Source organism: Oculina patagonica, chromosome 8 (assembly GCF_052425735.1).
Source record: "Oculina patagonica isolate OP01 chromosome 8, crgOcupat, whole genome shotgun sequence".
Taxonomy (NCBI): Eukaryota; Metazoa; Cnidaria; class Anthozoa; order Scleractinia; family Oculinidae; genus Oculina; species Oculina patagonica.
The window spans coordinates 17,195,998-17,221,603 of record NC_135765.1 but is presented as its reverse complement, the minus strand read 5'-3'; the positions used below and the strand labels follow the sequence as shown (position 1 = coordinate 17,221,603).

At 38.5% G+C, this 25,606-nt stretch overlaps 1 protein-coding gene and 1 long non-coding RNA gene across 2 annotated transcripts; both read left to right on the top strand.

Moving 5' to 3' along the window:
- Positions 1 to 292: 292 nt before the first annotated feature.
- On the top strand, positions 293 to 25,606 carry LOC144662811 (uncharacterized). Its single transcript, XM_078523757.1, has 5 exons — positions 293 to 362; positions 3,505 to 4,062; positions 5,951 to 6,334; positions 11,916 to 12,212; positions 25,017 to 25,606. Exons 1-5 carry the CDS (start codon positions 302 to 304, stop codon positions 25,484 to 25,486), a joined length of 1,770 nt encoding a protein of 589 aa, XP_078379883.1. The 5' UTR covers positions 293 to 301; the 3' UTR covers positions 25,487 to 25,606.
- Positions 8,814 to 9,567, top strand: LOC144662874 (uncharacterized). Its single transcript, XR_013572546.1, has 2 exons — positions 8,814 to 9,238; positions 9,303 to 9,567. It is a non-coding gene; the product is annotated as an uncharacterized LOC144662874 (long non-coding RNA).

Sequence of the window (25,606 nt, the reverse complement as noted above, 5' to 3'; positions counted from 1 at the left end):
CAAATATATCTTCCTGCCTACTATACTGTGGAATATTGATTATGTACAATTCAATAAATGTTCAACTTCAAATAATCCACTCCTTATTTATAACACCCCCCCCCCCTCCCCAACCCAGAGCTTCGCGAGGCCCTGCGAGTCACGTATTACTAGTTTTAAATAATACGCGTGGCCCTGGGGAAGAGGATGAGGCGCCTGTTACGCTGAACTCGCTACATGCATTACGCATGGCTGCTTGTGGCGTCACGCTTCCGTGCGTCACGCTTTCGATGCTATAATTGCATATCGAGTGTTTACCAAGATGGTGCAAGACAAAGTTTTAACATATCTGTTTTTGGTCGTCGTTGCTGGATGTTCGCAGGGTATGTATAGCTACGCAACTACGCAACAGCGAAAGCTAGATCTTAAGTCATTTACGTCAATTGCTTTGTTGGTGTGTTGCGGTCGTTCTCGGGTTCATTTGAATCAAGTTGAGTAGAGGATCGAACTGGGAAGAATTTAGAAGTTTGTTCCTTTGATATTATCACTTAGAAAACACGAGAAAGTTATGATATCACCTAATTAATGTACTTATATGCGGCAATCGTTCCATTACTGCTAAAAATATTGGAAAAGTTGACTGAGGACGTTTCTCGTCCTCGTCGCAGACCGTAACAAGAAACGAAGATTTTTGATGGAGTCTTGCTTTTGGCGCTGCCAGACTCCGTTGTCTAAGTCACGGTTGCTTCAAAATGAAACGTGTGTCCGAAGTTAGAATGATGTTATTTATGTTATAGATGTTTCAGGGTCGTTTCCAGGGACGTTGAGTTTTAGTCAGCCACCATTCGTCGCTTTTAAAAATACATGTGTGGAAATTGAGCGAGTCGATTCGTAATAGTGAAGGAAAACGTGCGTGTTTTCATGCTATACAGTTTTCAAAATTACTAATTACCAGCATTTCATACAAATGCAGTGGGTAGAATAAAGATCAAAATTGCCTCATCGCTTCTTTGAATTTGTTATATCTTGTTATTCCCAGGCTAGATATGTTATGTGTTTGACGGGGAAAAATTAATTGTGGCTGTCATTATGAAGCTTTGTGAAATTATAAATGAATGTGAAAGTATTTTTAGAAGTTTGTGGATTTTAAGAACGATAACAATTCAAGTGAAATAAATAATAACAGTTTATTACAGTTGATTACGGCCTTATGCGCCTACTGGCGCGATGAGTCAGGATGACGGATGGCACATCATTTCCGCACCGCGTTGCGAAGTTGGAAACTACCGATACGTTACGAGGTAGCCAATTGCGTTGCGAGTTAGACAATGTTATTGCGAACATCAGAACAAAATTCTCAGCTTTGGCGCGACTGAACATTCCAAGTTTGCAAGTTCAGAAGGAAAATGACACGTTGCTCCAACGCCATGATGATGTCTGAAATTCAGGTCAAGAAAACAAAGCAGCGGCGAGAGTATTCCAGCGATTCTAGCCGCCAGAGTTTCAAAATACTCGTTTGAAGTTGAAGTGCCTGACAACGTTTCGCACGAGCGATCTGCGATGAATTAATTTTATGCCGGCAGAAAATCGCTCAAATTTACCTTTTTTCTACAACAAATACATTTTAAAAGTTTTTTGTGAGGCTTTAACTTCAATGTCAAGTGTCCTGCTCTTGTAAACCGAATAAAACTGGACGGTTTGCCGATCTTCACGGGAAAATAATTTTATACGATGCTGAAAGAGCCAGACAAATTTTAATTAAAAGTCACGACATGTTAAGTTTACGATTTGCTGAACATAAAAGTCATTGAACCTTTTATTTTTATGGTACGTGTTTTCTTCAGATGATGTTAGTACCCAAGCAATGCCCTTTAATTTGTGATAACATATACAGGGTTTTAAAATCTGCGCCAGTTAAAAGTATTTTAAAGAGTTTCGGCCGCAGAATACTAGGAAAATATATTTATAAATTATCAACAGTTCAATCATGAATACTGTGGTTAAACTTCATGATTGCTCGCGCGAAAACATCCATTTCAGCAGTGTAAAAACATATCGCGCACAAACTTTTAAAACTCGTAAACAGCATGCAAGTGTTACGATGCCTGCGATCGACCCCAATCTGAAGAGTCCGCCGTGTCTTTGCGGGCATGGCCGTCACAGACTTTCGACGTTTTCGACCAGGGGAGACAATAGCCGAAACCTTTCCTTTCCGAGCAAATTCTTGGCGAGCAAGCAAGACAGATATGGCGAGCGAGCTTGCTTTTTGTACATACTTCGTATGAGAACACACCAAAAGGACTGTAGTTCGTCCGGCTGGTCGCCGATTGGGCAGAATAATACAAAGGGAATACAAAATATTTTTCTGCCCAATCAGGAGGCAGTAATAAGAGAGCTTTTTGAATTGGTCTGGTAAGAGCCTTTCCCCAGGGGCACCTTTCAGTCGCTCCAACTTTAATATGCCGATTTTTCCCCCGCAGCTTCGCGCTATTTTTTACTTGCATTTTCGCGTTTCCCTCGCCCTACTAACTGCCCCTGGGTCTCCGAGGATGAGAGGACATTCGCTTCCAGCATTTTTACTATAAACAAATACCACTTCAGTTTTACAGTGCTTCGTGTAGTATTTATTTATTCACTCGTTGAGTTGTATGAGAGAAAAACACTGCTTAAAATCTTGGTACCCTAGTTAACCTACGTATATCGCAGGATATCTGTTATGTACAGATGATTGATAGCCATAACTTTATTACCATATATGGACATCATGTATATTTTTTTGAATAATAATTGTTTAAATATAATTTCCTGAGTGAATGACAAGAACTACTCATGTCATGTCATGGATTGGACCCCTATTTCACATTTTTCTTATTTCTCTAGCTAGGTCTTGATATTTTTCTATCTTTTTGTCTTCCTTTTCCTTAAGCCTTGTATCCTCTTGAATTGCTATCATCATCATCATCATCATCATCATCATCAACGTTGTCGTTGTCATCCTCATTTTTATTATTGTTATGATCATGATTATAATTATTATGGATTGTCAAGCGAGTCAGTAAGTTAGGCAATAGAGCGGAACAAAAGATATACTACGAATCCTTTGTTAGATCGTTGGTGACTTGTGGACAATCGTTCGTGTTGGAGTAAGCAGCCCCGGTCTAAAGAAGAATAAATTTCGACTGACTGTGCAATTCGTCATGGCCGTTAGCTTTCTACACAGACGCTCTTTGGGATCTTAAAACGCAAGTGGCAGCTGGTTTGAGCAGACGTTCTTGGGAGGGGGGGGGGGGGGGGGGGACGTATAACGAGCCCAAAGAGCGTCTGCGTAGGAGGCTATATGGCCGTGCGATCTAAAAGTCGCTGTGTCGACACTATGTTTACGATCTCCAAATGCTTTGAACACCATAAAATGCAATAGAGCATGAATGCTTACTTTTAATCAGGAAATTTGTGGTGATCGAATAAAGTTTGTTTGAACATGTTTTATAATGGTCGATAATGGTGTAATTGTCTATTGTATTTTAGGAGCGTGCAGCAAGTTTTTCTTCAATGCCACATCACAGATGCTAGTGTCATCAGGGGTTATACCTCTTCAGAGTGGATTCGATTTCAGTTTTAGAACTTGCAGCGGTGGTGTTTTACTTGATCAAAAGGGGACTAATGATGGTTTTATTCGGCTTGAAGTGGTTCCCACAGCAGTGAACTACTCTGTTACACCAGTATTGCTTATTGCAAGTCACCTTGAAATGAATTGGAAAATTAATGGCATACAGGATTCAATTACGTTAGGCAAAGACGTGGACCAAAATACTATTCATAAAGTACAATTTACTGCTGGCAGTAGAGGAATAAATTCAACACTCATCCTTACTGGATTAACAACATTATCTGTGGACATTCCAAACAGTATTTTAGGATTTGTAAATTCAGGCCCATTATTTGCTGGCACTCCTGTCTCTGGTGGAATAGGATTTGTTGGATGTATTATAAGTGGAAGAAATATTCAATTGCGAAATACAGTCACCTCTGTGAACATTAAGCAAAATTGCACGCTTGATAACCAACTGGGATGCCCAGCCAAAGGTCAGTGATTTCAGATTAGCATGTTTTTCTTAATTTATGGTTAGTTGATTGAAAGCAAAGATCTTTATTCCAGTATTAAGGTCGCGGGGGATATGACAGCATGAATAAATTCATGAAGCGAAATTTTGCTTGACCTGCATCTTTTAAAACCCTTATTCCTCGGCTGTTATGGGTGCGATTAAGCTCAAATTTTACAGAGACATAAAGAAATGATAAAAGATTATGTATGTCATCTTTTATTTGGTAGATTGTACCTACGGTGATGTTATAGCCACGACACTGCCAAATTGGGAAGAACATGAGTTCGTGGCAGAGTTTGTAGAACGAGTAGGAGACAGCACACTGTGATCTTGACAAAAACTAATCAGTCAATATCTCTAGAGTGTCATAACAGAAGCGGATTTTTTAATTTAAAGTTTTCCAGCAAGTTATGGCGGTTTAAATGCGCAAATTTTAATTGAATGCCTTCTACCTCTTTCTAAAAGCGCTCTTTTAAAATTCCGCCTCTGTTATGACACACTACAGTATTCCTAGTTTACCTCTCTGCAGTGGCAGCTCATGAAGTTCTATATCCGCGCTGAATTCTCTGCCACAAAATTGTCGGAAAAGTCCAAACTTTGAGATTTCCGAAGGTGTCCCGATCAAAAAAACGGTTTCAAAATGGTAATTATGGTAATTATATTCCACGCTTTTATGATGAGAACAATGCGTTTTCAAAGAGACAAACAATTCCAGACGCAAACACATCAAATCACGCGCGCGTGCTCATATTTGTATGCAAATATCTCGTCGTAAAGTTCTCGATGTCAGTCGTTGAACTTCGTGCATACGCTTTAAATAAATGCATAATGATGAGCCTAAGGTGTCCCCCGCGACCTTAATGTTAGGTTTGAAGTACTGAAATGAAAGGATGGTTATATTGGTTATTGTTGCTTGAAGAGGAATTAGCTGATCTAAAATGAGAGCAAACATTGCATTCACAGCATTCAGATTGATTGGTTTTATGCTTATTTTGTTTTCTATTTACTGATCAGAAACTGAATCTATCCATGTGCAGTATCTGCTCAATGCAACATCTAATACTTTTCTAGATGGACGTTTAAATTTCAGGATTCGCAGCAATGGTTTAGTCTGAACATAATTCCACTATATACGATATATATATATATTTTTTGTTTTTTAACAGTAAGGATCAGTAGCACCACGGTGAAATATGACCAATCAGTATCAACGGACCAGACTGATAACTTCATCGACTGACAACAAGAGTTTCCTGGACTCTGAAGGTGACTTCAACTCACGTTGTCGAAACGTCAGTCACCATCAAATGTCCCTTTTTAGAACTTCTCTCATCTAGCGACCACACTATATGAACTACTGAGACTCCTCAGGGTTCAAACTGTATTTTATCTTTCATGTGATCATGAAACAACCAATGAAAGTGAACGTTAGGTTAAACTAAAACTCCAGCCATATGGCAGTTATTCGTTACTTAAGGACCCAGAAAATGCTTGACACGGCTCTGGTAAAATGGTACACGCACTAGAAAATTGGCTTGGTATGGATAAATTTTGCAGTGAAAATTACTTTGCTTCACGAGCCGTGCAGTACCAACTTTTTGAACGAAACTTCATTGCATGCATTTACAGAAATTCCACTCGCTTAAAATGTCGGGCGGTGAAATGTGTATATCAAGTCGCCGAGAAAAATCTTATAGACACTCGTGGAAAAACTATCTTGCATTTCAGCTGTCTTCTCTGGTCGCTTTCTACTGAGTGTTTGAAATCGTTAGTGTCCGGAAAAGATGGTAGAAATTCTTGATCCAGTTAATGCAGGATAGCAATAACAATAAGGATTAAATGTTTCGTTTCTCTGTTTTGGTTTTCAGTATGCCCCTCTGGATTTAATGGATATTACTGTGAAGTGAATATTAATGACTGTGCTGGAGCTCCATGCCATAACTACAGCACTTGTATTGACCTTATCAATAACTACAGCTGTAGTTGTGGACCAAGATGGACTGGCCGACTGTGTGATATCTACCTAGGATCTTTATGCAATAAAACATTAAAAAATAACACTGATGCCTGTCAGAATGGAGGCGTTTGTCATGACACTGCCGACAAGAACAACTACACATGTACTTGTGTTCCTGGTTACACTGGTCGTAACTGTGAACTTGAATTTAACCCTTGTGACAGCTCTCCATGTGAGCAAGGTGGAACATGTACTAAGCTCACAAGTGATGACTTCAAATGTGATTGCCCCACAGGTAGGTTGACTACATTTTAAGTAAATACAGAGAAACCTCGTTGATATGACCACCTCAGTTCCTGCCATAAAATTGTGGTTAATCGGCAGTTGTATTGGGCCAAGTAAAAAAAAAAACAAATGTTTCTTGTCCCTGCCCGCTTTTTCTTTTCGGCCGCCTTTCTTTTTTACCTCATGGTAATGAGGTATTAATCAAAGAGCTCTTCGAGCCACGACTGAATTTTTTTGCCAAGTTTTAAAGTTTAGTTTTCATTCCTTGCAAATTTATGAGCAGCAGGTGATTCAAACATTCCTTTGATGCACATGATAACAGATAAACGGCGGAATGTCAATTACATTGATATGAGATATTTTCGTCTCACGTGACTAAGTGCGCTTAAGTAGCGCAGTCGGGTAGGCATCTGACTGCGGATCGAGACGTCGCGAGTTCGAATCCCAGAGGGGAGAGTTTTTTTCTTTTTTCCTTTTTTTTTTCTTTTTTTAACCCATAGCACTAAAATGGTTTGTTTATTATATCGCTCCGTAGGTATGCATTGCAGAATAATTTACATGTAGGCTGTTAAGTAATAACGCTGTAAAAAAAATATATTAGACTGATTCAGGTACAAATGTAATATTGTGCTGTTTCATCTGAAAAGCTTTTCCTTTTCTTGGGAACAAGCAGCCACGCACTCGATTTTAGCCAACGCTCTGGTTTCTAGATAGATCCATCGCTTATGAAGCTTATGTGAAACCCGATTTAGTTTTCGAATGCTCCTACATTCGACTACATGTACTACGCTAGCTCGAAAGATTGACACGAAAGTCATCGATCGATTAATGCAGATTACTGGCTCTCAATGTTCACTTTTTTGGCGGTCGATTACTTAATTCTTCACGTAATTGTCAGCCATATTTTGTTTCTTTGCTTCTGGTTTTTCTTGTAAACCCCTTTAAATTTAAAAGACCGCCTTTATACGGCCGCTTTTATACGGCCGCCTTGCTACACTCTTTCTTCAAGTATATCTGCTGGTCAGCGGATTTGCAATGAGAAGTTTACAGATGATGGACCAACCGAAAACCGACCAACCAAGGCTACCCACAATACTCCTGAATAAATTCAGTCGTAAAAATGACGATTTATTTCACTCATGGGCTCACTCACTCACTCCATTCCGATATAAAACCGCAATTAATTCATGCATTAAACGGTAAACGTGCTGACAGAAAGGTCCGGTTTTCCCCTGCCTCCCCGCCCTTGTGTTCTGTTCATATATCTGGGGGGTGGGATAGAGGCCAAATGTTTGCTTGAGTGCAGAGATGAACATTCAAAATGGCATGTCAGGCCGAAATTCTCAAAGGTGGTTTTTCGTTCCTTTCGCTTCATCCTCGATCTAAATACACCTTGGTAGACCTTACAAACGAAGAGGAAATGTTCCGGAAAATACTCAAGTGGAAAGAAATGGGCTTCAAAGCAAAGGTTGTTGAACCTGTTTGATCAGAAAGATCAGTTCATTTGGACAACGGAGAATCGATCAGGCGCAGGAAGAATGCAACTTTACCATCCTGGAGAAAAGGTACTAAGCGTTCCTTCCTCTGTTGTATTTTTGTACAAGACAAGCAGGATATATAAATGCACTTTAAGGTTTCACCAATCGTTCGGAAGCTGTTCGGTAAATGTGACACGACAAAGCACATGCTTTTCGTATTGAAGTGCCGAGAAGTGCTGTTATACACGCGCACATGACAAAGGACATGTTTTTCGTATTGAAGTGCTGAGAAGTGCTGTTATACACGCAAATGACAAAGGATATTTTTTCGTGCTAAGACGTGCTGCTGTTCGTCTCTTTGCGGAGTAGATTTTTGGTCTGTTATTGATTTAAGTATGGATGTAGATACAGAAAATAAATTAAAGTAAAATGACAGGTGCGATGTCATTACAGTGTAAAAATGCCCTTTAATTTAATAAGCAAATTTATATGTAATATAAATGCCAATTTACATGTAATATAAATTAAAGTTAATGTGACAACCATGAAAGGAGTTCAGAGAAGTCATAAGATCACTCTATTCAAATATGCAGATCTGTCACGCAATATGCTGCAAGACTATCACTCTTGCGTTACATTCAAAGGTCAAATTCACTTCTAGAGTGTGATGCGCTATTTGGGCTGGCCAATCACATCGCCCCCTTTTCTATTATGTCAATCAAGGCCATGCAGTTTTATCTAGACTTGAGTAGTTTTACTTCAAATTCTCTGAGCTCCCTAGAAGAGTTTTCACAATAATCCCCACCCACCCAACCCTCTTTGGTTCTCTTTTAGCTTAGTATTTGTAAAAATGTAGGCAATGTTCATCTCGCACATATCCGGCTATGTTGAGGGTGTTTATTTTATTATTATTATTATTTACAAACGTAAGCCATAGCTGATGGACTAAAGAAGCAAGCCCGTATTTATAGACATTATTATAATTATTATTATTTCCATTTCGGATGCTAACTTACGTTTAGAGCTGATGGACTTAAGCAGCATGCCTGCTTACAGAATTGTTTTTTATATTGTTACCATTTTGTATGCTTACTCAGGCTTAGAGCTGTTGGACTTGAGCAATGTGTCTGCTTTTGAGATATTGATATACATGTAACCGTTAGCTTTAGTGTCGAGCTGGCATACACTAACTCGACCATTCTGTTATTCGATTACTGTCTCTTCTGAACTTCTTCAATAGCTTTAGACCATCTTAATTAAGCATTGTCTTTCCTTATAGTTAATAAACCACGGGAGGGGATGAAGTGCTCTGTACCATTTGCCCTTTTGCCCCATAGCCTCACAGGGTCAACTTTCCCCTTATAGTGGGGACCCCCAGTGTTGCTGTTGTTGGTTGTTGTGATTGTTCCCAAGGGTCCTAGAGATTAGGACCCCAGGTTCTTGGAAACCAGGGCATGTGGTTGTGTTTGTTCCCAAGGGTCCTAGAGATTAGGACCCCAGGTTCTTGGGAACGTTCCCAAGGGTCCTAGAGATTAGGACCCCAGGTTCTTGGGAACCAGGGCATGTGGTTGTGTTTGTTCCCACGGGTCCTAGAGATTAGGACCCCAGGTTCTTGGGAACTAGGGCTTCCTGAAAGGAAGGAGAGGATTCCAGTCTCTCGTTGCCAACCAACTAACCTGTGATACATGTACCCTGCATGATTCCTATTGATGATTCTGATTGGCAACTCGAGCACTTCATCCCTTACCCCTTTTCTCCCACTGAACTTGTTGTCTTGTTTTGACTTCATGGGTTGGGAACATTAAAGAAAATATTAAATTACACTTAAATCACACAAAACTTGAAGAAATGTTTATTTTCAATGGAATGAAATATGAATTAATTGACACTACACTATGTCCGTAGTGTCTATCACGGACCAGTCAAGGAGTGAACTTGGAGTTTAAAAGGAAAAAAAAACTATCAAGTTTCGGCTCAACTAGAGACAACAGCGCTACCTATTTACATCTTACAGAATAAGTATGCTTGGCTGTTATTCATGCTGCTAAAAATACCTTCCAACAAACTAACACTAAAAAATATTTACAAAGGCAGTCACTTCATAAACACACAAGTCATGTTTGTGTGAGTCACGGAGTGTGCGTGACATGAATTTCCTTCACCACGTCATCTTTTGCTTTAAACAACATGTCTGGCTGGGTAAAGCATAAAGGCCTGCTAACGCATCTAAATATTTATTTTGTTCCGAATGTTCAATAAAATATGGTCCACTTCACGCCAATAAAATGTAGACTAAGGCCATCCCGTTGTATTTCTCCGTTCAGCGTCGACCGACGAGCTAGAGCAATCTAACTGCACAAGTTATTCCCCTGGCGCGTTGACATATATCCCGTGCCTTGACACATTGTTGCTGTGCTTGCAATTTACGTTTCGATTCCCAAAATAAACTCAAAAAAAATATTCAACATGTTCTGGGTAAATTGTACAACTTGTTCCCCCCTTCGAGCCAAACACCTGACTTACACAAAAATAAATACTTCATTCATACAGACCACAGAGTATTCGTAAATATTTACACGTCCAAGCGGTCTTTGCTTACCCTTTCGCAATATAATTAATCAGTCCTAAGGATCAAAGGTTACACTAAAATATTTTGTGGTGAAAAAATAGAAATCGCGCTACGAAACCTGAGAGCACGGACCATCAATGCCGCAAAAAAAGTGACATGTTTGAACGCTTATTTGAAAAAAAACCTATCAATGACCCATTGACGCAAGAAAACATTCAAAGGCAAATTAAGTGAGATTGTGACATTATTGATGGCAGCTATAAGCTACATGCAGTTACGCTTAAATTATAAAAAGTATTATTGCGCTTGCAGTGTGACGTGTTTTAGTTCACACGACATCCACAGCACGTTTTTGTTTCGTGTCACGTCATCTCGTGTCACGTTAGTATTGAACGCTAGTAATAAAGTGAAATTGCGTTACATTATTGGACGCTTATTTCTTTGGAAAAAATGCGAAGGTCGGCACTTCATCGAATTACCATGAGGTTGCTCGAAGAGCCTTTGATTTATTATTTGTTATTGAAAAAATTGGAAAGAACAAAAACCAGCAAGCGTTACTTCACTTTGGACGTAGTTGAAAAATTCTGTAAGACATGGCTTTTGTCTGCGTTTTAATACGAACGCAGACCAAAATTTTAAAGCCCTGGTTCGCTAGGTCCGTACTGGATAGGACAGTTACCTTGCACAATTTATTTTGCAAGTTCACTTCTGAATAATTTGACGATGGAAGAAAAAACATCGTTATTCGAACAACACAGGTAAGAAAAAAAACCGAAATAAAAAAAAGAACTAACTCTCTTTTTGATAGAAATCCGGACGAGAAACATTTTTTTTTACTTGGCCTTAAAGGGGTTCTTATTAAACAAATGACTGACTGCACTGTAAGTTTTCTTCGATCAAACAGGTGACCTTAATTACAAGGTGGTCATCTTCATTGACACGCTCTACCGTAAAACAAAAAGAGATTTTAGTGGTACGTACAAGGGTGGTGATGGTGGTGGTGGGAGAGGTGGTGGGGGCGGTTGGTGAATTCCACCCCTTAAGGTTTTTCTGCAATTTTTAAAGGGGAATTTTCTCTGTGATGCTGAAACTTTAAGTAACTGTTCTGTCTTCCCTCGCAGAATTTTTTTTATGTCAACTGTGTCTATAGCTTCGTTCACATTAGGCCGAAACATGATTGATTAATCTGATCACGAATGAAACATGTTTCGTTGTCAGAACTGTTCACATCAGGCAGTGCATTGTCCGAACCATGATTGAAACATGATTAGTCTGATCATGATTGAAACTACCTTACGAGGTAGTTTCAATTTTCAACCTTTGATACGTCAAACTAAAGCTGAACTCTAACCAAAACACATTTTCAAGATCAAATGAAAATTGCTCTTAGACAAGTTTATCAATTTATTGCTATTAATAAATGAATGAGTGCATGGTATGTTTGAAACCAATGAAAATCAACATGTTGTTAGAAAAATGTACAATAATATTTGTCATAATTTATCCTTATTTTTAGTTGATGATTTTTATCGTCTCTTCCAAAGGTTTTAAAGGAAAACGATGTAGCGAAAATATAGATGATTGTGCAGCATTACCTTGTAAACATGGCTCCTGCTTCGATGGAATAAACAACTTCACTTGTAACTGCACTGGATCTGGCTATGCTGGACCAACATGTGACGTCGACATTAATGAATGTGAAACTATAAAACCCTGTCATCCTAATGCTACTTGTAATAATCACAGAGGAACTTATCAGTGTATCTGTCAGCCAGGATTCAATGGAAAGAACTGTTACGACAATATCGATGACTGTCGAAGTAACCCATGTCAACATGGAGGTATATTTTCCACTCATTCACCTTATTCCTGTATCTGGCAATACATACAATTGTACAAGAATTGTTTTGAATGTTTAATATTTATGTTTTTCATTTTTTTTATGAACTACACATAATCTAGCAGCCGAGGGATTGATTAATGCAGTACTGTTATGGATCAAATCAAATCAAATCAAATCAAATAAAAACCTTGCTTTATTCAAACACGATGATGTGCGGGTTAAAGCTGCAATCATTGACAAAAGTGTTGACCCATTGTTAATTTACGCCCTTATTTTTTGTTATATGGACCAATTCCATTCTTTTGCCCCACCTTTCCAACCCCCCTCCCCCCAATCAATGTTGTAGTTTGTTTCTCGGAGTCCTTTGCTACCATTTTACAACATTGGATGGGGGGAGGGGGGTATTTTAGCAGACAGTCATGAAATTTAAAAACTAGTGTTAAATTTGTCATAAATACCGCAGAGCGAAGTCAATGTGTCAACTACTTTTGTCAAAGATTGTCTGAGGTCTATTTGAGTGAAAAGAAAGGATACCCGTTACCTATCTTAGCTCTAACAGGATTTTTTCTAGAAAGCACGCTAAATGTGTGGCATGAGAGTAGTTTTGATTATTTGAAGTTAAAAATAATGTCTTCAGTTGAGAAAGCAAAGACAAAACGGGTTGAGATCCCGTGCGTGGTTCTTAGCGCGTGACTATCTAGGGTCGTATTATCCATTTTCTTGTTTAAAAGTGTTAAGCGGGGCCTCTGCAGTGATACTCCAGTCAACTATGTTCGTTTCATTGTTACAAAGCAGCCGGCTTATTTTAAGAAAAAGCAGCAATACACGTTCTCCACCAGATCCAGAGCGCGAAACCAAATTCCTTGGCGGTGGAGATTAATGTTTAACAAGATCTACGATATCGCGAGGCTAGGAAATACTCCCATTTGTCGCTGAAATTCCCTAAGAAAACCAGAGATAAATGACGTTTTGTCAAAATTATATCGCTAGAATGTTTCTTGGTCTCGCAATTGGCGAAAATGTGTAAATTTGAACGATTAACCACGGTTAACCACGGTTAACCATCAGTCTAGAAAGGATCAGGAATGTTCTTTGTTTACTGATGGTTAACCGTGGTTAACCGTGAAGTTTCAAAAGGTAGACACCTTTTGGCCTCGCTGAAGCCTGTTTATAGTAGAAAAAGAGACAATGAAGACTTCCGTATCTTAAGTTAGCTTTTCATGTTTAAGAAATGCTTAAAACAAGCGTCAATAAAACATGAGGGCAACAACAATTGGAGCTGTCACGCGCACTTGTCACGCTTTATCTAACTGCGTTGGATATGTCACAAGGTATATTACATTGCATAAGCGCATTGTTACTTTGACATAGCAGTTATTCGCCTAACGGTGAAATTTCTTTCATTATTCTATAAACTGGCATTTGGAAATGAAATGGGCAGTAAACACGGGCTTTGTATTTCTTTGGTCGTCTCGAACGATGATTTGCGTGCGTGACCTCCTCGCAGTTAAATGTCTTCAGACACCTCTATGCTATATGCCAAAAGCTAGGAAACGTGTAATTAGTTCAACATAATTTCCTTCTTTTTAAACCATTTTCACATCAGAAATAAGCAGGTAAATGCAGGAGTTACTTCATCAATATTGGCAGCGGTAAACATTTTGCCTCAATTTATTCCATTTTTAACCCTTTGATTGCGTTATCGTCAAATTCGTTAATGGCCTCTAATTAGAAACCAATTAATACAGCATCAATGCCGATTGGACAATTGAAAACAACAGATGGTAGAAATAAATTTATGTTATAACCGATTAATCATTACGCGCCGTTCTTAAGATATATTCCGTTTTGCACCTCAGACTGTCTGAGGTCTATTTGAGTGAAAAGAAAGGATACCCGTTACCTATCTTAGCTCTAACAGGATTTTTTCTAGAAAGCACGCTAAATGTGTGGCATGAGAGTAGTTTTGATTATTTGAAGTTAAAAATAATGTCTTCAGTTGAGAAAGCAAAGACAAAACGGGTTGAGATCCCGTGCGTGGTTCTTAGCGCGTGACTATCTAGGGTCGTATTATCCATTTTCTTGTTTAAAAGTGTTAAGCGGGGCCTCTGCAGTGATACTCCAGTCAACTATGTTCGTTTCATTGTTACAAAGCAGCCGGCTTATTTTAAGAAAAAGCAGCAATACACGTTCTCCACCAGATCCAGAGCGCGAAACCAAATTCCTTGGCGGTGGAGATTAATGTTTAACAAGATCTACGATATCGCGAGGCTAGGAAATACTCCCATTTGTCGCTGAAATTCCCTAAGAAAACCAGAGATAAATGACGTTTTGTCAAAATTATATCGCTAGAATGTTTCTTGGTCTCGCAATTGGCGAAAATGTGTAAATTTGAACGATTAACCACGGTTAACCACGGTTAACCATCAGTCTAGAAAGGATCAGGAATGTTCTTTGTTTACTGATGGTTAACCGTGGTTAACCGTGAAGTTTCAAAAGGTAGACACCTTTTGGCCTCGCTGAAGCCTGTTTATAGTAGAAAAAGAGACAATGAAGACTTCCGTATCTTAAGTTAGCTTTTCATGTTTAAGAAATGCTTAAAACAAGCGTCAATAAAACATGAGGGCAACAACAATTGGAGCTGTCACGCGCACTTGTCACGCTTTATCTAACTGCGTTGGATATGTCACAAGGTATATTACATTGCATAAGCGCATTGTTACTTTGACATAGCAGTTATTCGCCTAACGGTGAAATTTCTTTCATTATTCTATAAACTGGCATTTGGAAATGAAATGGGCAGTAAACACGGGCTTTGTATTTCTTTGGTCGTCTCGAACGATGATTTGCGTGCGTGACCTCCTCGCAGTTAAATGTCTTCAGACACCTCTATGCTATATGCCAAAAGCTAGGAAACGTGTAATTAGTTCAACATAATTTCCTTCTTTTTAAACCATTTTCACATCAGAAATAAGCAGGTAAATGCAGGAGTTACTTCATCAATATTGGCAGCGGTAAACATTTTGCCTCAATTTATTCCATTTTTAACCCTTTGATTGCGTTATCGTCAAATTCGTTAATGGCCTCTAATTAGAAACCAATTAATACAGCATCAATGCCGATTGGACAATTGAAAACAACAGATGGTAGAAATAAATTTATGTTATAACCGATTAATCATTACGCGCCGTTCTTAAGATATATTCCGTTTTGCACCTCAGACAATCATTGACAAAAGTGTTGACCCATTGTTAATTTACGCCCTTATTTTTTGTTATATGGACCAATTCCATTCTTTTGCCCCACCTTTCCAACCCCCCTCCCCCCAATCAATGTTGTAGTTTGTTTCTCGGAGTCCTTTGCTACCATTTTACAACATTGGATGGGGGGAGGGGGGTATTTTAGCAGACAGTCATGAAATTTAAAAACTAGTGTTAAATTTGTCATAAATACCGCAGAGCGAAGTCAATGTGTCAACTACTTTTGTCAAAGATTGTCTGAGGTCTATTTGAGTGAAAAGAAAGGATACCCGTTACCTATCTTAGCTCTAACAGGATTTTTTCTAGAAAGCACGCTAAATGTGTGGCATGAGAGTAGTTTTGATTATTTGAAGTTAAAAATAATGTCTTCAGTTGAGAAAGCAAAGACAAAACGGGTTGAGATCCCGTGCGTGGTTCTTAGCGCGTGACTATCTAGGGTCGTATTATCCATTTTCTTGTTTAAAAGTGTTAAGCGGGGCCTCTGCAGTGATACTCCAGTCAACTATGTTCGTTTCATTGTTACAAAGCAGCCGGCTTATTTTAAGAAAAAGCAGCAATACACGTTCTCCACCAGATCCAGAGCGCGAAACCAAATTCCTTGGCGGTGGAGATTAATGTTTAACAAGATCTACGATATCGCGAGGCTAGGAAATACTCCCATTTGTCGCTGAAATTCCCTAAGAAAACCAGAGATAAATGACGTTTTGTCAAAATTATATCGCTAGAATGTTTCTTGGTCTCGCAATTGGCGAAAATGTGTAAATTTGAACGATTAACCACGGTTAACCACGGTTAACCATCAGTCTAGAAAGGATCAGGAATGTTCTTTGTTTACTGATGGTTAACCGTGGTTAACCGTGAAGTTTCAAAAGGTAGACACCTTTTGGCCTCGCTGAAGCCTGTTTATAGTAGAAAAAGAGACAATGAAGACTTCCGTATCTTAAGTTAGCTTTTCATGTTTAAGAAATGCTTAAAACAAGCGTCAATAAAACATGAGGGCAACAACAATTGGAGCTGTCACGCGCACTTGTCACGCTTTATCTAACTGCGTTGGATATGTCACAAGGTATATTACATTGCATAAGCGCATTGTTACTTTGACATAGCAGTTATTCGCCTAACGGTGAAATTTCTTTCATTATTCTATAAACTGGCATTTGGAAATGAAATGGGCAGTAAACACGGGCTTTGTATTTCTTTGGTCGTCTCGAACGATGATTTGCGTGCGTGACCTCCTCGCAGTTAAATGTCTTCAGACACCTCTATGCTATATGCCAAAAGCTAGGAAACGTGTAATTAGTTCAACATAATTTCCTTCTTTTTAAACCATTTTCACATCAGAAATAAGCAGGTAAATGCAGGAGTTACTTCATCAATATTGGCAGCGGTAAACATTTTGCCTCAATTTATTCCATTTTTAACCCTTTGATTGCGTTATCGTCAAATTCGTTAATGGCCTCTAATTAGAAACCAATTAATACAGCATCAATGCCGATTGGACAATTGAAAACAACAGATGGTAGAAATAAATTTATGTTATAACCGATTAATCATTACGCGCCGTTCTTAAGATATATTCCGTTTTGCACCTCAGACAATCATTGACAAAAGTGTTGACCCATTGTTAATTTACGCCCTTATTTTTTGTTATATGGACCAATTCCATTCTTTTGCCCCACCTTTCCAACCCCCCTCCCCCCAATCAATGTTGTAGTTTGTTTCTCGGAGTCCTTTGCTACCATTTTACAACATTGGATGGGGGGAGGGGGGTATTTTAGCAGACAGTCATGAAATTTAAAAACTAGTGTTAAATTTGTCATAAATACCGCAGAGCGAAGTCAATGTGTCAACTACTTTTGTCAAAGATTGTCTGAGGTCTATTTGAGTGAAAAGAAAGGATACCCGTTACCTATCTTAGCTCTAACAGGATTTTTTCTAGAAAGCACGCTAAATGTGTGGCATGAGAGTAGTTTTGATTATTTGAAGTTAAAAATAATGTCTTCAGTTGAGAAAGCAAAGACAAAACGGGTTGAGATCCCGTGCGTGGTTCTTAGCGCGTGACTATCTAGGGTCGTATTATCCATTTTCTTGTTTAAAAGTGTTAAGCGGGGCCTCTGCAGTGATACTCCAGTCAACTATGTTCGTTTCATTGTTACAAAGCAGCCGGCTTATTTTAAGAAAAAGCAGCAATACACGTTCTCCACCAGATCCAGAGCGCGAAACCAAATTCCTTGGCGGTGGAGATTAATGTTTAACAAGATCTACGATATCGCGAGGCTAGGAAATACTCCCATTTGTCGCTGAAATTCCCTAAGAAAACCAGAGATAAATGACGTTTTGTCAAAATTATATCGCTAGAATGTTTCTTGGTCTCGCAATTGGCGAAAATGTGTAAATTTGAACGATTAACCACGGTTAACCACGGTTAACCATCAGTCTAGAAAGGATCAGGAATGTTCTTTGTTTACTGATGGTTAACCGTGGTTAACCGTGAAGTTTCAAAAGGTAGACACCTTTTGGCCTCGCTGAAGCCTGTTTATAGTAGAAAAAGAGACAATGAAGACTTCCGTATCTTAAGTTAGCTTTTCATGTTTAAGAAATGCTTAAAACAAGCGTCAATAAAACATGAGGGCAACAACAATTGGAGCTGTCACGCGCACTTGTCACGCTTTATCTAACTGCGTTGGATATGTCACAAGGTATATTACATTGCATAAGCGCATTGTTACTTTGACATAGCAGTTATTCGCCTAACGGTGAAATTTCTTTCATTATTCTATAAACTGGCATTTGGAAATGAAATGGGCAGTAAACACGGGCTTTGTATTTCTTTGGTCGTCTCGAACGATGATTTGCGTGCGTGACCTCCTCGCAGTTAAATGTCTTCAGACACCTCTATGCTATATGCCAAAAGCTAGGAAACGTGTAATTAGTTCAACATAATTTCCTTCTTTTTAAACCATTTTCACATCAGAAATAAGCAGGTAAATGCAGGAGTTACTTCATCAATATTGGCAGCGGTAAACATTTTGCCTCAATTTATTCCATTTTTAACCCTTTGATTGCGTTATCGTCAAATTCGTTAATGGCCTCTAATTAGAAACCAATTAATACAGCATCAATGCCGATTGGACAATTGAAAACAACAGATGGTAGAAATAAATTTATGTTATAACCGATTAATCATTACGCGCCGTTCTTAAGATATATTCCGTTTTGCACCTCAGACAATCATTGACAAAAGTGTTGACCCATTGTTAATTTACGCCCTTATTTTTTGTTATATGGACCAATTCCATTCTTTTGCCCCACCTTTCCAACCCCCTCCCCCCAATCAATGTTGTAGTTTGTTTCTCGGAGTCCTTTGCTACCATTTTACAACATTGGATGGGGGGAGGGGGGTATTTTAGCAGACAGTCATGAAATTTAAAAACTAGTGTTAAATTTGTCATAAATACCGCAGAGCGAAGTCAATGTGTCAACTACTTTTGTCAAAGATTGTCTGAGGTCTATTTGAGTGAAAAGAAAGGATACCCGTTACCTATCTTAGCTCTAACAGGATTTTTTCTAGAAAGCACGCTAAATGTGTGGCATGAGAGTAGTTTTGATTATTTGAAGTTAAAAATAATGTCTTCAGTTGAGAAAGCAAAGACAAAACGGGTTGAGATCCCGTGCGTGGTTCTTAGCGCGTGACTATCTAGGGTCGTATTATCCATTTTCTTGTTTAAAAGTGTTAAGCGGGGCCTCTGCAGTGATACTCCAGTCAACTATGTTCGTTTCATTGTTACAAAGCAGCCGGCTTATTTTAAGAAAAAGCAGCAATACACGTTCTCCACCAGATCCAGAGCGCGAAACCAAATTCCTTGGCGGTGGAGATTAATGTTTAACAAGATCTACGATATCGCGAGGCTAGGAAATACTCCCATTTGTCGCTGAAATTCCCTAAGAAAACCAGAGATAAATGACGTTTTGTCAAAATTATATCGCTAGAATGTTTCTTGGTCTCGCAATTGGCGAAAATGTGTAAATTTGAACGATTAACCACGGTTAACCACGGTTAACCATCAGTCTAGAAAGGATCAGGAATGTTCTTTGTTTACTGATGGTTAACCGTGGTTAACCGTGAAGTTTCAAAAGGTAGACACCTTTTGGCCTCGCTGAAGCCTGTTTATAGTAGAAAAAGAGACAATGAAGACTTCCGTATCTTAAGTTAGCTTTTCATGTTTAAGAAATGCTTAAAACAAGCGTCAATAAAACATGAGGGCAACAACAATTGGAGCTGTCACGCGCACTTGTCACGCTTTATCTAACTGCGTTGGATATGTCACAAGGTATATTACATTGCATAAGCGCATTGTTACTTTGACATAGCAGTTATTCGCCTAACGGTGAAATTTCTTTCATTATTCTATAAACTGGCATTTGGAAATGAAATGGGCAGTAAACACGGGCTTTGTATTTCTTTGGTCGTCTCGAACGATGATTTGCGTGCGTGACCTCCTCGCAGTTAAATGTCTTCAGACACCTCTATGCTATATGCCAAAAGCTAGGAAACGTGTAATTAGTTCAACATAATTTCCTTCTTTTTAAACCATTTTCACATCAGAAATAAGCAGGTAAATGCAGGAGTTACTTCATCAATATTGGCAGCGGTAAACATTTTGCCTCAATTTATTCCATTTTTAACCCTTTGATTGCGTTATCGTCAAATTCGTTAATGGCCTCTAATTAGAAACCAATTAATACAGCATCAATGCCGATTGGACAATTGAAAACAACAGATGGTAGAAATAAATTTATGTTATAACCGATTAATCATTACGCGCCGTTCTTAAGATATATTCCGTTTTGCACCTCAGACAATCATTGACAAAAGTGTTGACCCATTGTTAATTTACGCCCTTATTTTTTGTTATATGGACCAATTCCATTCTTTTGCCCCACCTTTCCAACCCCCCTCCCCCCAATCAATGTTGTAGTTTGTTTCTCGGAGTCCTTTGCTACCATTTTACAACATTGGATGGGGGGAGGGGGGTATTTTAGCAGACAGTCATGAAATTTAAAAACTAGTGTTAAATTTGTCATAAATACCGCAGAGCGAAGTCAATGTGTCAACTACTTTTGTCAAAGATTGTCTGAGGTCTATTTGAGTGAAAAGAAAGGATACCCGTTACCTATCTTAGCTCTAACAGGATTTTTTCTAGAAAGCACGCTAAATGTGTGGCATGAGAGTAGTTTTGATTATTTGAAGTTAAAAATAATGTCTTCAGTTGAGAAAGCAAAGACAAAACGGGTTGAGATCCCGTGCGTGGTTCTTAGCGCGTGACTATCTAGGGTCGTATTATCCATTTTCTTGTTTAAAAGTGTTAAGCGGGGCCTCTGCAGTGATACTCCAGTCAACTATGTTCGTTTCATTGTTACAAAGCAGCCGGCTTATTTTAAGAAAAAGCAGCAATACACGTTCTCCACCAGATCCAGAGCGCGAAACCAAATTCCTTGGCGGTGGAGATTAATGTTTAACAAGATCTACGATATCGCGAGGCTAGGAAATACTCCCATTTGTCGCTGAAATTCCCTAAGAAAACCAGAGATAAATGACGTTTTGTCAAAATTATATCGCTAGAATGTTTCTTGGTCTCGCAATTGGCGAAAATGTGTAAATTTGAACGATTAACCACGGTTAACCACGGTTAACCATCAGTCTAGAAAGGATCAGGAATGTTCTTTGTTTACTGATGGTTAACCGTGGTTAACCGTGAAGTTTCAAAAGGTAGACACCTTTTGGCCTCGCTGAAGCCTGTTTATAGTAGAAAAAGAGACAATGAAGACTTCCGTATCTTAAGTTAGCTTTTCATGTTTAAGAAATGCTTAAAACAAGCGTCAATAAAACATGAGGGCAACAACAATTGGAGCTGTCACGCGCACTTGTCACGCTTTATCTAACTGCGTTGGATATGTCACAAGGTATATTACATTGCATAAGCGCATTGTTACTTTGACATAGCAGTTATTCGCCTAACGGTGAAATTTCTTTCATTATTCTATAAACTGGCATTTGGAAATGAAATGGGCAGTAAACACGGGCTTTGTATTTCTTTGGTCGTCTCGAACGATGATTTGCGTGCGTGACCTCCTCGCAGTTAAATGTCTTCAGACACCTCTATGCTATATGCCAAAAGCTAGGAAACGTGTAATTAGTTCAACATAATTTCCTTCTTTTTAAACCATTTTCACATCAGAAATAAGCAGGTAAATGCAGGAGTTACTTCATCAATATTGGCAGCGGTAAACATTTTGCCTCAATTTATTCCATTTTTAACCCTTTGATTGCGTTATCGTCAAATTCGTTAATGGCCTCTAATTAGAAACCAATTAATACAGCATCAATGCCGATTGGACAATTGAAAACAACAGATGGTAGAAATAAATTTATGTTATAACCGATTAATCATTACGCGCCGTTCTTAAGATATATTCCGTTTTGCACCTCAGACAATCATTGACAAAAGTGTTGACCCATTGTTAATTTACGCCCTTATTTTTTGTTATATGGACCAATTCCATTCTTTTGCCCCACCTTTCCAACCCCCTCCCCCCAATCAATGTTGTAGTTTGTTTCTCGGAGTCCTTTGCTACCATTTTACAACATTGGATGGGGGGAGGGGGGTATTTTAGCAGACAGTCATGAAATTTAAAAACTAGTGTTAAATTTGTCATAAATACCGCAGAGCGAAGTCAATGTGTCAACTACTTTTGTCAAAGATTGTCTGAGGTCTATTTGAGTGAAAAGAAAGGATACCCGTTACCTATCTTAGCTCTAACAGGATTTTTTCTAGAAAGCACGCTAAATAAATAAGCAGGTAAATGCAGGAGTTACTTCATCAATATTGGCAGCGGTAAACATTTTGCCTCAATTTATTCCATTTTTAACCCTTTGATTGCGTTATCGTCAAATTCGTTAATGGCCTCTAATTAGAAACCAATTAATACAGCATCAATGCCGATTGGACAATTGAAAACAACAGATGGTAGAAATAAATTTATGTTATAACCGATTAATCATTACGCGCCGTTCTTAAGATATATTCCGTCATAAATACCGCAGAGCGAAGTCAATGTGTCAACTACTTTTGTCAAAGATTGTCTGAGGTCTATTTGAGTGAAAAGAAAGGATACCCGTTACCTATCTTAGCTCTAACAGGATTTTTTCTAGAAAGCACGCTAAATGTTGAACCATGCGTTGCGTAGGAGGCCAAGCAGAGTACCGCCGTGAATTATGCTTGAAGCGCTCAGCTTACGGAGATCGCCAGGAGGTATGGCTGGTTTATGCTTTACGTTCTCTTTTCCGTCTTTCTTCTGGATCTTAATTATATAATTTTCAAATTGATCATTTAGTTTGCTTTTGCTATTTTTTTGTATCAATTTTGTGGAGGATTATTTAAAAACCGTTTAATTGCATTTCTTATCGCAAGCAATGATGGGCGACCGTACAATTCGCCATCCCCCCCCCCAAACCCCAAAATCTGGTCGACTCACGTCGCTCAGCTTGGGAGTTTTTTATCCACGCCACTGTTATTGCACCAGTCTGGAAAAAACATTGAACTTTTTTTATTTAAACGGAACACTGAAATTGTCTCTTTGTTAAATGTTTATTTTGTTAATGTTGTTGTTCAGTTATGTCGTTTATCGTTGCATTTGCTTACGTTTCTCGGTGCAAATTGTTACACATGTGCAGAGTTGTAATAAATGGCTCTCAGTTGAAAAGATAATTGTTTTTTTCTTGTTGTGTGCTTACTTTCAAATATTTTGAAATCCCAACGACGATTTTGTCCAGGTCGTCTTCAGAAAGTTCCAAAAAGCGGTTTCCGGCTTTTTTCTCTTCTTTTCCTTTCCTTTCTAAGTTACAACTATTAACTTTAGCATTTTCCGCTGCTTTAGCGAGAATTTCGTCGGGGACTTCTGCGTAGAAAATGTTTTCCGCCATCCAGAGCGAATTTTCTCGAGGAAAGTTGTAGCCTGCGTTGCAAACGAACAAACCCCCGGTATAGTCCGTCCGGGGTTTTGTTCGTCTGCAACGCAGGCTAGGAAAGCTGACGAAAAACAATAAAACATGACTTTTCTATGTTTTGTACTCTGATAAAACATAGCTTTTTAGCCAATAAAAAAACCCCCTTCTCATCACGGCAATAAGGCAGCCATTGCAGTGAGGTTCACCTGTACTTCAGAAGTTCAGCTATGTTTGATCAGGTGCTGGGGAAATCAAAATACGAACAATGAATAGACATAATGTCTAACAACTGTACTGAGGTTGCTAGTATTCCTTATAGCGCACATGTTCCAGTTATAAATCAGTCGCACCCTACATATTTGTAGCTCAGCTATTACCTAACACAAAATGCAGAAAATGCCGTAAAATGTGAAAAAATAAGCCCCACTTCCAAACCTAAAATAACTCCCTCATAATCTCAGACACAAAAATCCTTCCAATAATATTCATCTCAAGGTGTGGCTACTAAGCCATGCCACGTTTGCCATCCAGGCTAGTGAACATGGTGGCATTTGCTGAATGAAAATTTCTCTTATTTAAAAGAAATCACTCCAAGTCCTGGATATTTAAAACATTTGGGAATTTTTCAAATAAACTACCAAGGCTTTTGGACCGAAAATATTTAAAAAAATGGTTTTCAAGGCATTAGACTTGATCGTTAACATGGTGGTTTTGGAGATCACACGCTGTCATGTACTCAGTCAGATCGACTGGCAAAACACTTCTCTTCTCCCCGGAGCTAGTAATTTCGAGAGGATTCACGAAATTGCTCAGAAGTCACCAAAAAAAAAAATTTATTTTTTATTTCTTTTATTGCAAAACTTGAGTGTAAATTACGATTTCGATCGATGAATTAAACAGATTTACACGTATGCAAGCGAGCACTTGTGTTTGTTGTTTTCGTGTTTTCTACTGTTTTTGCAGTTTTTGATATTCACCTCTGAACATTATACTAAAACAATTATTCGCCTCAGGCTCAGTGATAATTCAGTTGAATAATCACTGAGCCTGAGGCGAATACTTGTTAAATAGCTCTTGACAAAAGGTAAAACTTTTCTTTTTAAGCCTGAATTATAAAACTTGTAATGTTCATTTAACAATTGTAGAACTTGTTATTGGTTTCATATCGTTTTAAATAGAGTTTAAATTACTATGTGGTAGTCTTGTATGCACCTAAAAACTTTCAAACATTTTTGAAACGCAAATTTTATAGGTCCTCTCGAAAATAAGCTCACCTGAAGTTAGGGTTTATTTTAGAATTGTGTGAAAGTTAATAGTCACAACTGCAGCTTGTAGCATAATTAATTTAATATATATCTTGTTCTTGTAAATAAAATTACAAAAGTCAACCATAAGATGCAGGTTCTTGAAATGGGCAGGGCATTGAAAAGGACAGGGAGTGGTTTGCTTACATTAGTAAGTAGCAAGTACAGTATATACGGTGCATCTACATGAAAGTCACATTACAATAAAAATAACCTTTTTTACATCTTAGGATTTGAAGGTGACGATTGCTTGGTTAACATCAATGACTGCAAAAATGACTCTTGTGTTACAAACGCGTCTTGTATCGATGGTGTCAATAACTTTACCTGCCAGTGTCCCGTAGGATACTATGGAGAGTTCTGTCACTTGGAAATTGACGAGTGTCAATCAAGCCCTTGTCAGAACAATGGAACATGTATTGATTTGATTGGTGGCTTTAACTGCACATGTGTAACAGGATTTAATGGCACGCAGTGCGAGAACAATATTGACGACTGTCCATCACATAGATGTAACAATGGAACTTGTGTTGATGGTATTAACGACTATACGTGCGTTTGTAATCCTGGGTTCAATGGTACGTCCTGTGAAATAGACATTGATGAATGCCAAGGTAATTATAAGTTCATATATTTCAATGGATTGATTAGACCAAAGAAAATCAATTGTTATCACCAGTTCGGTAGTGATGTGATGTAAATCATAAAGCGTAAAGGTGTATGCCAAAATTTACATCAATTCTTATATTTGACTGTTTTGAGTTATACGAATATGAAAAGGTATCTTGTATATATGTAGTTTTATAACAGACAAACCTAA